Here is a 15,590-nt window from a genome sequence, read left to right as displayed (position 1 = left end):
GCTGAAACACTGTCTGATATAGTGCCAAAACATGAGCCCCCCAGGCTGGAAGGTATTCAAAATACGAATGAGGAAGAGCTGCCTCCTCAAAGTATACTAAATTTTAATGACATGGATGGAGTAAAGCTAATCTTTTGGGACTTCCACTTGCTGATGGTGAATGATTCAAAATAGGAAGAAACAGCATCAACCTACATTAATAATCAGAATGTGGAATATATGAAATATTCATCAAGGAAAACTGGAAGTTGTCAAAAATGAAATAGAATGCATAAAGATCTATATTCTACACATTAGTGAGCTAAAATGGACTATTTTTAGCCATTCTGAATTGAACAATCACATGGTTTACTATGCTGATAATGAAAAACTGAAGAGGAATGGTATCACATTCAACATCAAAAGAACACTTCAAAATCTATCCTGAAATACAAGTTGCCTGTGATAGGATAATATCCATATACCTACACAGAAGAACACTTACTACTACTATTATTCAAACGTAAGCACCAACCACTAAAGCCAAAGTTCTGCAGTCTGAAACTGATCAAACTGATCAAACATGCAAAAAGAAAAAGAAAAGAAAAGGTACTGATAATTAATGTTGACTGAAATGTAAAAGTTGGAAACAAAGAAGAATCACTGGTAGCTGGAAAATATGGCCTTGGTGATAGAAATGACGCTGGAGATCACATGAAAAAATTCTGCAAGACCAATGACTTATTCATAGCAAGTATCTTTTTAAACAACATAAACAGCAGCTATACACATGGACTTCGCCAGATGGAAAATACAGGAGTCAGATCCACACAAGATGTGTGGCAAAAGGCAATGAAAAAGCTCAATATCTTCAGCCAAAACAAGGCCAAGAGCTGACTGGAACAGACCATCAAGTGCTTATATACAAGTTCAAACTGAAGCTAAGGCCATTTAAAAAAAAAGTCCGTAAGAGCCAAAATATGACCTTAATTCTATCTCACCTAAATTTAGAGATCTGAAGAAATCAACACCAATGGCTGAAAACTAGATGACTTGGGGGATGACATCATGAACATGATACATGAAGAAAGCAAAAGGTAATTAAAAAGATAGGAAGGGGGAAAAAAAAAATGGATGTCAGAAGACACTCTGAAACTTCCTCTTCCACAGAGAGTAAAGTTAATGGAAGAAATGCCGGAATAAAAGAATTGAACAGAAGATTTCAAAGAGCTGCTTGAGAAGACGAAGTAAATTATTATAATAAAGTGAGTAAAGACCTGGAGTAGAAAACCAAAAGGGAAGAACACCCTTGGCATTTTTCAAGCTGAAAGAAGTGAACAAAGATTTTTTTTTTTTTTTTTTTTTTTGATTTGGGTGAAGATTTACTGAACAAAGAATTTAAACCTCGAGTTGCAATACTGAAGGATTCTACGGGCAAAATGTTATCAGATGACATATTACATTGGGCAAATCTGCTGCAAAATACCTCTTTCAAGTGCTGAAGAGCAAAGATGTCTCCGTGAAGACTAAGGAGCATCTAAACCAAGCCACACTGACTCAAAGGTGCATTAACAACCACCACCACCCAAGCCATGGTATTTTCAATTGCCTCTTATGCATGTGGGAGCTGGGCAATGAATAAGGAAGGCAGAAAAAGAGGTGATGCTTTTGAGTTGTGCTGGTGAAGAATACTGAGAATACCATGGACTGCTAAAAGAACTAACAAATCTGTCTGGAGGAAATACAGCTGGAATGCTCCCTGGAAGCGAGAATGGCCAAACTTCGTCTCACCAACTGTGCTCATGCTGTCAGAAGGAATCATTCCCTGGAGAAGGATATCATACTTGGTAAAATGGAGGGTCAATGAAAAAGGAAGAAGCCCTCAACGAAATGGACTGACAAAGTGGCTGCAACAATGAGCTAGGGTATAGCAGGGATAGTGAGGCTGGCACAGAACTGGGCAGTCTTTTGCTCTGTTGTACATGGGGTCACTAAGAGTCAAAGACAACTCGATAGCACCTAACACCAACAACATGGGCAAAGTATTGAATGATGCAGGAAGCATTTAAAGAATGAATGAATGAATTAATTAATTAATAAGAAAGAACTAGTAGATGTTCATCTATTTCAGGAGGTGGCATATGATCAATAAACAATACTATTATAAGAAAAAGTACAAACTGCACTGAAGGAACTCACGAAAAACAAGGCTTCAGAAATTGACAGAATACCCAATTAAGATGTTTCAACAAACAGATGTAGCGCTGGAGGCAATTACTCATCTATGCCAAGTAATCTGGAAGACAGCTATCTGCCCAACTGACAGGAAAAGATTGGTATTTGTGCCCATTCCAAAGAAAGATGATCCCACAGAATGTAAAATTACAGAACAGTATCATTAATATCAAACACAAGTAATATTTTACTGAAGATAATTCAAAAATGGCTACGGCAGTATAACAATAGGGAACCTCCAGAAACGTAAGCTGGGTTCAGAAGAGGACATGGAATTAGGGATATCACTGCTAATGTTACATGGATCTTGACTGAAAGCAAAGAATACCAGAATGATGTTTACTTGTGTTTCATTGACTATGCAAAGGCATTCAACTATGGATCATAACAAATTATGGCTAATGTTACAAAGAATGGAAATTCTAGAACACTTAATTATGCTGATAAGGAACCTGTACATAGACCAAGAGGCTGTCATTCAAACAGAAGAGGATATACCATTATTTAAAATCAGAAAGGGTGTGTGTCACGGTTGTATCCTTTCACCACATTTACTCAATCTGAATGCTGAGCACATAATCCAAGAAGCTGGACTATATGGGAAAAAATGCAGCAACAGGATTGGAGGAAGGCTATTAACCTGTGATATGCAGATGACACATCTTGCTTACTGCAAGTGAAGATGACTTGAAGCACTTACCAATGAAGATCAAAGACTACAGTCTGCCATATGGATTACACATCAACATAAAGATTAAGGTGATAGAGACATGCCCCTACCTCAAAGTTTTGTTTTTTTTTTAAACTGTGATTTGGGCTTTCAAATTGTTTTTCCATTCAACAATCCATACACATTCTGTTTTGTGACATTTCTACAATCCTCACAAAGTAATAGTGCTCTTCCTACTTGCTCCCTATCTTCACTCCTTCCCTTCATTCTTCCTTCTCCTAGCTTTGTCTCTGGGTAGATACTATCCTCTTGATCTCATATGCTTGATTGCTGTAATGAGTGCATATTTTCCTAACATTACTGTTCACCTTATACCTTTTTCTAATGTTTGGCTGCCAGTTGAGTCACAGAGGTTAAGTTCAGTTCCTAGCATTAAGGGTTATCTAAGGACCACAGTCTTAAGAGTTCTACCAGTCTTCATCAGACCAGTAAATCTGGTCTTTATTATGATTTTCAAGGTTTTTTTCCCCACATTATCCCCCACTCCATCCAAGACTTGTTATTGCAATTGTTTTCAGAGTAGTCAACAGTGGTAGCTGGGCAACAACTTGTTCTTCTGGTCTGTCGAGTTGTAGAGGGCTGGGGTTCATTTAGTCCATTAGTCCTGTCTTTGATATTCTTCACTCTTCTTTGCTCCAGGCATGGAGCGACCCATAGTTGCACCTTAGATGGCTGTTCACAACCTTTTAATACCTAAGTCACTACTCACCAGTAGGATGTAGGACACTATCTTTGTGGACTATGCTATGCCAATTGACCTTAGTGTCCGCATGAGACTATTATGGTTCTGAGCCTCCATATCCTGCGATTTATTCACTCAAAGGTGCTTATGACTAAGACATTTTCCTAATTTTGTTCCCTGATAAGCTCTACTACATTCATAGATGTATATTACAGAACAAATAAATACACAGGTAGAGACAGCCTCTGTCAAACCTATATATAGTTTTGGGTCCTACCTTGAAGTTCTTTGTAAATTGAATATTTAGGGGTAGATGGCACTATTTCCCAAATTGCTCCAAAGGATAAATATGCATAAAGCAAAAAAATCCTACATCTATATTTTTTTCCAGCTTTTGATCCCACACTGCTGAAAACGATGCAAAAAAAAAAAAAAAATGAAGTAACTGTCTCAACTAGAGCTCTCGATCTCTCACTGCCCAGACTTCACATCTATTTATAGACGTGAATTTATTCTTTCTCTTATTTGCCAGAGGCTACTTATAAGCCTTCACTCTTACCATTGTTCTCACCAACCTAAGAAGTAAGTTTCTCAGCTTCCTACTACCTCCAGCCTCCATGATATACTTCTCTGCCACTGGTAGATCTGTTTCTCTTTAAGACTACCCTCTCAATCCTCTTGGATTGTACTTCATTTAATATCCCCTCTTGTACTGCAGAAATTGATTACCTTACACTGGTTCCTAACCTTCATCCTACAAACTTTAAGATGTTCTTACCCATGACCCTAAACTATCCTCCTTTAGGTACTGCTCTCCTTTCCTTTTATTCAACCTTCATAAGTAGTAGGCACTGCTGGCCATTCACCCTCAAGACTATTTTATTCTCGCTTTTATGTATACCACATACTATTGGTAAAAGGGAGTTCTAGTAGCATAGTGCCTAAGGTAGTTGGCTGCTAATCAGAAGGCCGGCGCTTTAAAACCACCAGCCACTCCTCAGAAGGAGGGTTGGGCAATCTATATCTGTAGTGATACTACCTCGGAAAATCAAGGAGAGGTCACTATGAGTTGGGTCCAACTCAACAGCACATAACAACATCATCATTGGTAAAAAGTCAAGCATTTTCTCAATGTTCTATACAATAGCCTCTTTTCACTCCAGAACCTCTTTGGCCATTTGTTGCAGCTGGCTCTGCTGATGCCCCCTGATTTCCATGACTTCACAGATATTCTTTGACTAGGCCCTTCTCCTTCTATAGTAGTCCTTTGTAAGTGGGTTTCCATAGGTATCATCCTTGGACATCCTTCTTCATCAACAAAGCTTAAGACCTATACTGCCAGCCCTGGACTCTTCACTGCCTAAATGCTATGATCTCCACAAAGCATCCTGAAAAAAAGAACAATCTCCTCAGCATTTTTTGTGTGGAGTTTTGTGTGGCCATTCCCAATATCAGACCCAATCTATATACTTTAATTCTCCCCAGATATTTTTTTCTTGACAAGCATTTTTATTAAAATATGATATACATACAGAAAAATGCACACATTCTTAAGTGTGTGCATCTTGAAATGATCATGCTCATTTAATCACCATATAGATCAAGAAATAAAACATCAGTAGCATAGTGCCTAAGGCACTTGACTGCTAACCACAAGCCTGGCGGTTCGAACCTACCAGCCACTCCTCGGAATGAAGATGGGGCAATCTACTTCCGTAGTGATTCTGCCTTGGAAACCCAAGGGGGGGATCGCTATGAGTCAGGTCTGACTCGACGGAACATAACAACAACAACAGGAATCTAGAAGTCCTAAGTTCATGCCCTTTCTCAGATGTTACTTATGCTCTTTCCTAAAAAAACATAAACTCTAACTATACTGATCTACATGTTTTAATCCCCAAATACTTCATATACTTTCATTGCTTGCCCTTCTTTCCTTCTCCTCACATCAATTTCTATTTTTATCTTAAAGCTAAAATTCAAGTATCTTCCTCTATAATATTATCTCAACTTTGTTCACACAGCACTTTGAACGTATCTCCATTACAATGCTTATCACACTACATTAGTACATTAGTATAATGTACTATTCACTTGGTATGCCTTTCTCAGGGCAGGAGCCACAATGCATCCATCTCTGTGTCTATAGTAACTAGCCAGTAATACCATAAAATAACATCTCCAAAAAATGCTGGTGTCTCCCCACTCCCTACCAACCAACTTAAAACTCAGACCTTCTTTGGAAGAACCTTCTACATCTATTTTACCTGTGCGACATTCATTGCAGATAAATTTTCCTCTTGGCATCTCAGTCAACCCAAGGCACTCCAGGTGGAAAGCCCCACAGCACTGAGCCTCACATAACAGCAGCTCACCCAGTTTCTCACAGTTCTGTTAAAAGAAAGAAACAACTCACTGTATAAAATATTTAAAAAAAAAAAAATCCCACACAGAAGGACAAAGATTAAGAAGCAGCTTTTTAAGAAACAAGAAATCCCACCATTCTTTGCATTAACAGTTAATGATTACCTTCTCTGTACCACAAGGTCTGTAGCTCTGGAAGTTTTTAGGTTCCAGTGGTTGAACAAATGAATAAACAAACAGGGAAGATACCAGATAGTGGTAAGTAATAGATTGAAAATTCAAATAGCTACTTTGGATTGTGCAATTAGTGATGGTCTCTTAGACTAGGCTTGGAGCTGAGCTCTCAGCGATAAGTCAACCATGGGAAGGTATGAGGGAAGGACCAGGAAGGCATCAAGAACAGAAAGTACCAAGTCAGAAACAACCATGGCATGCTTGAGAATCACAAAGAAAGATAGTATTCATTGGACTAATGTGAGAAAAGGTTGTAAGTAGTAGAAGGCGAGATAATAGAGAACCAAGGGCCTGACAATAAAAGGCAAGTGCCCAATTGTAAAGTCTAACAGATTATGGTACAAAGTTTTAAATTTGATTCTAACTGCAAAGGGGTGCCATTAGAGAGTTCTACTAAGGGAAGGCTCAAATCAGGTGTCCAATTTATAAAGATCCCTCTGATTGCTACATAGAAAATGAGTACAAGAGTAAAAAAAGGAAGACAGAAGAGACAAAACAGGAGGCTACTTCAGTGGATCAAGCCAGAGATACTAGCAGGGCAACTTGGGTCATTAACAATACCAAAAAAAAACTCCTACTATGATCTGGGCAGCCCCTTGAAATATGTTGAGCACTATCCCTGAGAAACAACCCTTCTGAGATGATCTCTCCTAGTACAAGGCATCACCTAAAAACAGGGGCTTAGGAAATAAGGATCTGGGTCTGCTACTCTGAAGAATTTGTTAGAATTTATGTAGCAATTTCGGTAAGAAAGGTCAGTGAGGCAGCCAGGGATTTAGAGGGAACTAAAAGCTCTGGTAGCATAGTGCCTAAGGCACTTGACTGCTAACCAGAAGGCTGACAGTTCAAACCCACCAGCCACTCCTCAGAAGAAAGGCTGGGCAATCTACTTTGGTAGTGATAATGCCTCGGCAACCCAAGGAGGGATCACTATGAGTCGGGGCCGACTCGATGGCACACAACACACACACACATACACACACACACAAGAGCTTAATCAACCTGTAGTCTGAGGAATTCTCAAACTTTTAGCTCTCTCATTATTCACTATTCATACACACAAACTGGCAAATCTCATCAATGTTGCAACTTGGCTTTCAGAGTATCAATGACATTAACTTTAAATGTATGCTGTTGTTATGTGCCGTAAAGTTGAACCCAACTCATAGCAACCCTTTCTTGGGTTTCTGAGGCAGTATGAGCGTGGAAGTAGATTGCCCAACTTTCCATCTGAAGAGTGGTTGGTGGGTTAGAACTACCAGCCTTCTGCTTAGCAGTCAAGTGCCTTAGGCACTACGCTACCAGAGTTCCCTTTCTTGTATAGTAAACGAATTTACTTTTACCACTTAAATAAGAAATCTTTAGTGACAAAATAAATTGAAGAGTAAATTTTTTAAAGTAAACAAATACTTTACCAACCCTTTAATGTTCCAATGCGGAATACTTGAGAGTTAAAAAAGGTACTATTAATAATTTTAACAGCACAACAGCTTCCAACAGGTAACCAGTTATCCTGCCATCAATTGTGTTTTGTTTACAATCTTTACAAAATATACTTATACTTTGATTTACCTCACTCAGTAAATAATGGGAATAACAGCTTCTGAAGGGGCAAGCACCCATTGTGTCTGGGGGCTATTCAGAATATGATTATATAATAGTGAAATGAATATAAAAAAACACTGGGTTAAAATTATATTGACAATGAAAACATGTTATGGGTTTAGATTTTAATTTTTAGTTGTTTCAACTTACCAAAAAAGAGAGCTAATATTCTCAACTTTTTGTATTCCAGGTTTTAAGAATTTACATAGGTAAGTAATGACCATTTAAACACACACACACACACACAAAGCATTCATGTAATTGACTTATTTCCAAAGTCAGATAAAGGCTCTTTAACAATACAGTGCAATCACATCTCATAGAGAGGCAATTACACATAATGGTTAAGACTCTAGGGCCAAACTGCCTGGGTTTGAATCCTGGCGTTGCTACGTGACTATACAAAAAAAAAAACAAAAAAACCCAAACGGCCATCAAGTTGATTCTGACTCATAGTGATCCCCCTGGGTTTCCAAGGCTGTAAATCTTTATGGCAAAAGACTGTCCCATCTTTCTTCCACAGAGCAACTGGTGGGTTACGAACCACTGACTTTCTGAACAGCAGCCCAATGCCTTACCCATTACGCCACCAGAGCTCCTATGTGACTATTAAACAAAAAAACCCAAACTCACTGCCACTGAATTGATTCTAACTCATAGCAACCCCCTTTGGGTATCCGAGGGACCAAATCCTTATGGAAGGAGATTGCCCAGACTTTCTTCCACAGAGTGCTGGTGAGTTTCAACCACCGACCTTCTGGTTAGCAGTCAAATGCTTTAGGCAACTACGCCACCAGAGCTCCTTTATGTGACTATACAGGAAATTATTTAACCTCTCTGTACCATAGTTTCCTCATATATAAAATGGGAATAAAAATGGCACTCTACCTTATGAAGTTTAAGACGATTAAACAATGTAATGCTGATAAAGTCGTTGGAACAATGTTTAACACAGTAAACACTATACATTAAATAAATGGGAAAATATAGTGACAGATACTCTGAAGTTCGTACTTGAAAGCAAAAAACAAAGAAACAAACAAAAAAAACCACTCAAGGCTAAAATTATTTTTTAAAAATGCCTTAGACACCAAAGGTTCTCTGACTATAAGAGGTAGAGAACCATATTTGACTGAGTAACAACATATTTACATCTCTCATCTCAAATCTGCTTCACAGCATGTACTCGTTTGCTACAAAGGTATGTATTTAAACCAAAAATAATTTACTTCTCTTCCTTTCCTTTTTGGCAAGGAAGGGAAAGCATTAACTATTTATAAGATGTGACTCTTCACTGGACTTAAAGGGCTCGGGACCATGGTCATGGGGGACATCAAGCTCAACTGGCATAACATATATTATTCTACATCCTACTCTGGTCAGTAGCAACTGGGGTCTTAAAAGCTTACAAGCAGCCATCTAAAGTGTAACAATTGGTATCTCCTCATCCAGAGCAAAGAAGAATGAAGACCAATGATGCATGGACACAATTAGTCCAAGGGACTAGTAGACCATGTGAATCTCAGCATACATGACCCTGAAACCAGAAGAACTAGATGGTGCCCAGCTACCTTTGTTAACCACTTGAATAGGGATCAAAATAGGAGATCCTGGATAGAGTGAAGGAGGTCTGGTGGCGTAAAGTCTAAGGCATCTGACTGCTAATCAGAAGCCTGGCAGTTCAAACCCACCACCCACTCCTTGGAAGGACGATTGGGCAATTCATTTCCATAGTGATATCGCGCTGGAAACCCAAGGAGGGGTTGCTATGAGTCAGATCCGACTTGACAGCAGTGAGTTTGATTTGGTTTGGTTTGGTTTGGATAGAGTGGGAGAAAAATGTGAAACAAAACTCAAAATCAGAAAAAAGACCAAGCATAACTGGTCTGACAGAAACTGGTGAAACACCTGAGACTATGGCCCCTAGTTACTCTTTGGGCCTGGAACTAAACTCACTCCCATGGCTTTCAGCCAAACAAGAGATAGGAATATAAGGTGAACATTTACACCAGGTAGGTACATTCTTCATGACAATCAACCATTGCTGATCAGAAGGGCAGAATGTGTATGGCAAGACAGTTCAGAGGGCAAGAATGCATAGGAAAGAAGGGCACAGGGAAAAGGTAAATACAAGGAGGAAGTGGGAAGAGAGCTGTTACATTATGGGAATTGCAATCAATGTCATGATACAAAGTATGTACGGACTGCGGTACAGAAAATGAATCTGCTCTGTAAACTTTCACTCAACCTACACACACACACACACACACACAAAAGATGTGATTACTCCACTGGAATCACGATGATCAACATGCAATCAAAATGCAAGTGAGCAAAGATCCTTGGGTGGCACAGTGGGTCTGCAGTTGACTAGTTACCCAAATGCTGCCTGTTAGAACCCACAAAGAATCACCATGGAAAAGCCAGGCTTAGAAGACAGCTTCTATTACAGAGTACAGCCAACTGGACTCTAAAACATAAGGAGTCTCCCCAAATAAATACATAAACAAATGCCTCAAAATGCCAATAAGCAAACATTATCTACCTGACAAACATTTTCCTTCAGTGCAGCTCCTCCACCACGTTCCCCTTGCATTCTTTTAGACACAGGCATCCCATGGTCGTGCTCTACACCATCCTCAAGGGCATCCTTGGGGCTTGCTGCCATCCTGTGTGTCATCAGTTCTCCCTTGCAGAGAAAAAATAACGTCCGACATCTGTATTATTGGTGTCTCCTCCATCTGACCCCCTCCCTCTGGGCTGCTATTTGTCTAGCCATTAAGCACTTACAGATGTTCAGCCAATCACGCGGGCGGACTGCATGCAATGTTAGTTCTAACCCTGCTGTGATTGGGCGGGTAGTGGCGCCTCATGCCCTGCCACTAACTGCTCTGAGGCTGTTCCACTGGAACTTTTTGAGCTGTTCCATTTTAAGGTTTCACTAAGGGAGAGAAAACATTCTTAAGTTTATTTGATTACTTATTTGTCCTTCCAAGATCAGTGTTTCCTAAATAATGCCCCCCCTTGGGCATTCTATTCAAATTGTCCTGGAAAGAAACACTCTGAGTCATAATATGTGATGCTAACCTGATCTAATTCTCCTTTACCTTGCATTAGAAAGCTAGAGATAGCATCAATGACTGCACTGATGCCCTGCAAGGAATGGTTTTAAGTCAATCCTTGTTTTTTGAAGGTTAATGTTTGCAAATACTATCCTAAAATTAAGCAGATGATGGTCTTAAGAAAAGAGCAAATGACTTTCCCATTAATCATTAACAGGCTCAAGTTTTAAAGGGCAGTATGTTCAATCATGTTCATTCAGATCTTATGATTACTTGATAGTCTGGCTCTCTGGTCTGAGGAACAAGTTTGCTTAATGATGAACTAGTTATGAATTTCATCTCACACTTAGATCACTGGATATGATCTTTTAAAAAGGCCATATCCACACTTCTCACATGTGCCTCAATATTTAACTAGAATGAGGGCTCTCCCTTTTCTCCAGGATTCCTTATATCTGTTAACTGCTTCAAAAGTACACTATTCTTAAGGAAACTCAAAGGAAAGAGGGATGTGGCCTCTATTGTGAAAAGTAGCTTTTCTTTGAAAGATAAAAAGATCAGGAACTGAGTAATACCTCTGAGCTTGCAGTCTCTTTTGAGGAGTTGTCATTTTTCACTTTTTTACATTGTATCCTGGCGGTGGCGAGCCTCTGTCGTTTACGCTTCCTTGGTTTATCAAACATCTTGGTAGTACCTATGACAGGAAAAACAGGCATTATCCGCCAGCTAATTACCCACATATCTAGGAACTACCATCCCTCAAATGAAGGGATATCATAGAATAATGAAATGTTAAAATAACACCAACTTTTGACTGTATAATTCTCCTACTTTGTAGGAGAAAACAGAAGCAGAGAAAAAGGAAACTTATCCATGACTCAGTAACTAGCAAGGGAAAGAGCCAAATCTTGACTCTTAAAGATTAAAAACTAAATGTAAAGGTTATTAAAGTAATTTAATTTTATGTGACAGAAATTACAAACTTAATAGGGTTTAATATCCTTTGGATGGTGAGGAAATGCATTTACTAGTCAGGAAAAGATACTAATTCTTGGCCTCGAAGATTAAAGACAGAAAGTTCTATTACTACATGGAGTAAAGAATAATATGAATAGCTAAAATATGTAAGATTAGGTTTATAGTAGGGAGGGGAAAAAAAGACATCCCTAAATAGACAGTGGCTTAAATCATATTTATGTACTAGTAGTATATCCTTAAACATCCAACAATACAAAATGAATGCTTGGTCACTTCCAGTACAACAAATTTTAGTCTCTCTCTCATAGTCTACTGTCCACGTTTGATCTGTGCTATAGAAGCAAGAGGAATCTAAACAGCTATTTTATAAAATTCTCAAGGATGTTTATGCTAGGTATCAGACTGCCTGACTGCTGCTCCCTTGGGTTCATCTGACCCAGATGGAAAGCTCTGCCATCAAAAGAAGAGTTAAAATGATGGCAAAATAAAGTCTGAAATTCATCATAAGCTGGAACACACAAACAAAATTTACAAAGGATTAAGTTTAGGTTGTTCATTCTACAGAAACACTAAGTACAGAAATACAGGAAAACAGATGATATTGTTTTGAACGGAGTTCATTTTAAAAGCAAGCAAGCAAACAGACCAGCCTACGGGACTATAATTGCTCACAAGATTAAAATAAGCTAATATATAGCTAGATTTACTTGTTAGAAAATTTAATTAGCATAAGTTATAATTAAGAGAAGAGTGACATCTCAAAATAGTAAACACAATTAATCTCTTAATTGTACACATAAAGAATGTTTGCAATGATTTCTAAGATAAATTTCACCATATATACATACAAAAAGTGTGCCATCTAAAACCACATGAAGTATCAGGTCCCCATGACAGTCTTCACTAGCAGAACACAACTGATTATAGTGGTAGAAAGACCTAACATGGAGAAAGTATTGTGTGGATAACAAATAAGTAATGTGGCAATAAATTTGCTAAAATCTAGATTTAGTTCAGCACTGCCAACTCTTTCATCTTCAGGTAACTTCTCTAAAACACGGATATATTCTACTTTGACATTTCTTTTTTTTTTTTCTTTCTTCTGGTTTTTTTTTTTTTTTTGATGGATTAGAGACGATAACCATCAAGCAAAGGACCTGGTGAAGAATAGGTACCCAAACTATTACCATATCTGTTCTCGAATTAAGGCTTGCACATACTTCCTGTGGGTAATAACAAATTCACCAAGAAAAAATTCCAAGAAGCAGACTCTAATTTAATCTAGAAGATTTCTTAGACCTTATGTGGGAACCACAATGGAATAGTTGTAAATGTAAGCTCTCTTTTTCAAATAGATGCTGACTGATCAAAGCTCAGAGGAAAAACTATTTGTGAAAGACTGTTTGTTTTAACTCAGAAACAATTCCATAGTTTCTGTTCTATAGAAAAAGGAGAAAAAAAGGACTCAAAACCAAGAAATTAATGTAGTCTGGAAGTTAGATTAAAAGGGAAATGATTTTTCTATATAGTTTCAAACATTGCTTCAATATAACTCAAAGTCAACTGATTGCAAAATAAAGCCTGAAATTTTCTAGTGACATGCATAGTCTTAGAACTTGCAACTTACTAGTCTTACAGTTGTTCTAGCTGACTGACAAGATGTTTCACGCTTACTTCTATGTTATATTTTATAAATCTTAAAAACACTCACCTTCACCAAACTCTTTAGAAAGAGTTGCAGCACGTGATTCAGCAATGTCATTCTCCAAGTGACCAGTTTCATAACACTACAAATAAGTAAAATGTAGAATGTAGAGGAATAGAAAATAAATCCTTAACCTTATATACCAAACACTGAAATATCTGTTGTCATAGACACAAGATCCCAACTGCTTTTGGCAATTAAAAGAACAGTATGATAAAAAGCTTATTCAGAGACTCGCAATATGTAAAGCAGCAGATAGAGGGTGCTGCTTTGACTGAAGTGGGAGAGGAGAAGGGTTGTGTACTCAGAACACCAACTCAGTTCTATCCCATCACAGCCTATATTTGAAATTCACCTTCCTAAAATTATGTTTATAATCATTAGATTTTACATAGGTTTATTTACTCGAAGAACTCTGAATACTAAATACTCATTAACCATGAAATGTCTTTCCAACATAAGTAGCTTCAGATACATCTAAATTAAAGTGACATTAAAATTCAAAACAAAACACATATCAAGAATAATTGTATACTCATTTTATTCCCCCATTAATGCTGGTATGAATTAGCTGCATTCCAAGAAAATGTCTATTCTTATGGGAGCTGGTGGCGTTGTACCTAAGGCATTTGACTGCTAACCAGAAGGCTGGTGGGTTTGACCAGCCACTCCCCGGAAGGAAGGTTGGGCAATCTACTTCCTTAGTGATAACACCTTGGAAACCCAAGGAGGGGTCACTATGAGATGGATATGACTGCATGGCAGTAGTTGCACATTGTGTTATGAGAATGATAATATTCATCATCCTGACCATAAAACAAAATTTAGTGGCCAGAAAAAAGGCAATATAATGAACGCTACTTTTGCTGTAAAGTTCCCAAAGTGTAAGGCAAAAAACACAACAATATATAATGAGAATGCTCATTATATATACTAATAAAAACCACAAGAACATAACTTTGTTCATGTTCAGTGAGGATCATGGTCTTAATGAGTAAAATTAAATGAAGAGGCAAATACTAAGCTTCTAGTGAAATGACCAAAAAATACTCCAGGTCACGGTCATAAAATAGATTTGTATAATCTATAAAAACCAACATCTATATTATTTGGAAAACCAACTTATAATTCATTGTTTAACAGTCACCAAAAATTTGTGCAGCACAATAACAGGAATGTTCTGAAACTAGAGTCAGGAACAAAGTAAGAATTATCTCATTTCCAACCTCATCAAATCTATAAACTGAAATATAAATAACAGCACAAAATAACAATACATGAAACTAATTCATCTCCTTTGCTTAACAATAAAAAAGACTGTAGAACTCTGTTTTTAAAGAACCTCAGAAGATGTGACTAAGATGCCAATAACTTACTTTACGTATGCAGTCTGCTGTGAATATGCATTAAGCCAGTGTACTCTTAAGGTACCACTACTACCAAAATAGATAACCCTTCTCTTTCTAAACCACTGATTGATCCATCCACAGAATAGGTGGCCAGCCTGATAATTCATAGTCTGGTCCCAAGATGGAACTGAATCATGGCTTCAACCATCTGGCAAAAATATCTAAATGTAACAAGGACCTCAACAGTAAAGATGACCAGTTAAGATAGGAGGACTGACTCCAAAATAGAAAAGAGGCCCATGTTTTAGCTCCTATTTATTCTCTTCCCCACAGTCTTCTTTTCTGTTGTTCTAGTAGGCATCTGACTGCTAACCAGAAGGTTGGTGGTTCAAACCCACCAGGCACTCCATGGTAGCAAGACTGGGCAATCTATTTCCTTCTGTAAAGATTTACTGTCTTGGAAACTCAGTGGAGGTCACTATGAGTCAGAATATACTCAACGGAAGGGGGTTTGGTCTGGGTTTTATTTTTAGTGCCAAATGTGGTACTTTTCCCTATCAAAAAAGCTCAATTCCATAACAAGAACAGATATATGCACGCCGATGTTCATCGCAGCACTATTTACAATAGCCAAAACTTGGAAACAACCTAGATGTCCAACAACTGA

The 15,590-nt window shown here is 38.0% G+C and overlaps 1 protein-coding gene across 1 annotated transcript in view; it reads right to left on the bottom strand.

Annotated features, from left to right (window-relative positions):
- The window catches only part of NSD1 (nuclear receptor binding SET domain protein 1), a 252,169-nt gene that overhangs the window by 77,040 nt on the left and 159,539 nt on the right, over nucleotides 1–15,590 (bottom strand). The window contains exons 8-11 of the mRNA XM_007952943.2: nucleotides 13,581–13,656; nucleotides 11,467–11,585; nucleotides 10,375–10,518; nucleotides 5,894–6,017 (exon numbers count right to left, since the gene is read on the bottom strand). Of these exons, the coding sequence (XP_007951134.1) occupies nucleotides 5,894–6,017; nucleotides 10,375–10,518; nucleotides 11,467–11,585; nucleotides 13,581–13,656 (463 nt within the window). The remainder of the gene's footprint in view (nucleotides 1–5,893; nucleotides 6,018–10,374; nucleotides 10,519–11,466; nucleotides 11,586–13,580; nucleotides 13,657–15,590) is intronic.

Source organism: Orycteropus afer, unplaced genomic scaffold (genome assembly GCF_000298275.1).
Source record: "Orycteropus afer afer isolate SDZICR_OR568_19922 unplaced genomic scaffold, OryAfe1.0 scaffold00366, whole genome shotgun sequence".
Classification (NCBI taxonomy): Eukaryota; Metazoa; Chordata; class Mammalia; order Tubulidentata; family Orycteropodidae; genus Orycteropus; species Orycteropus afer.
Note: the sequence above shows the minus strand (reverse complement) of the source record. Positions and strands in the feature narration are given on the sequence as shown.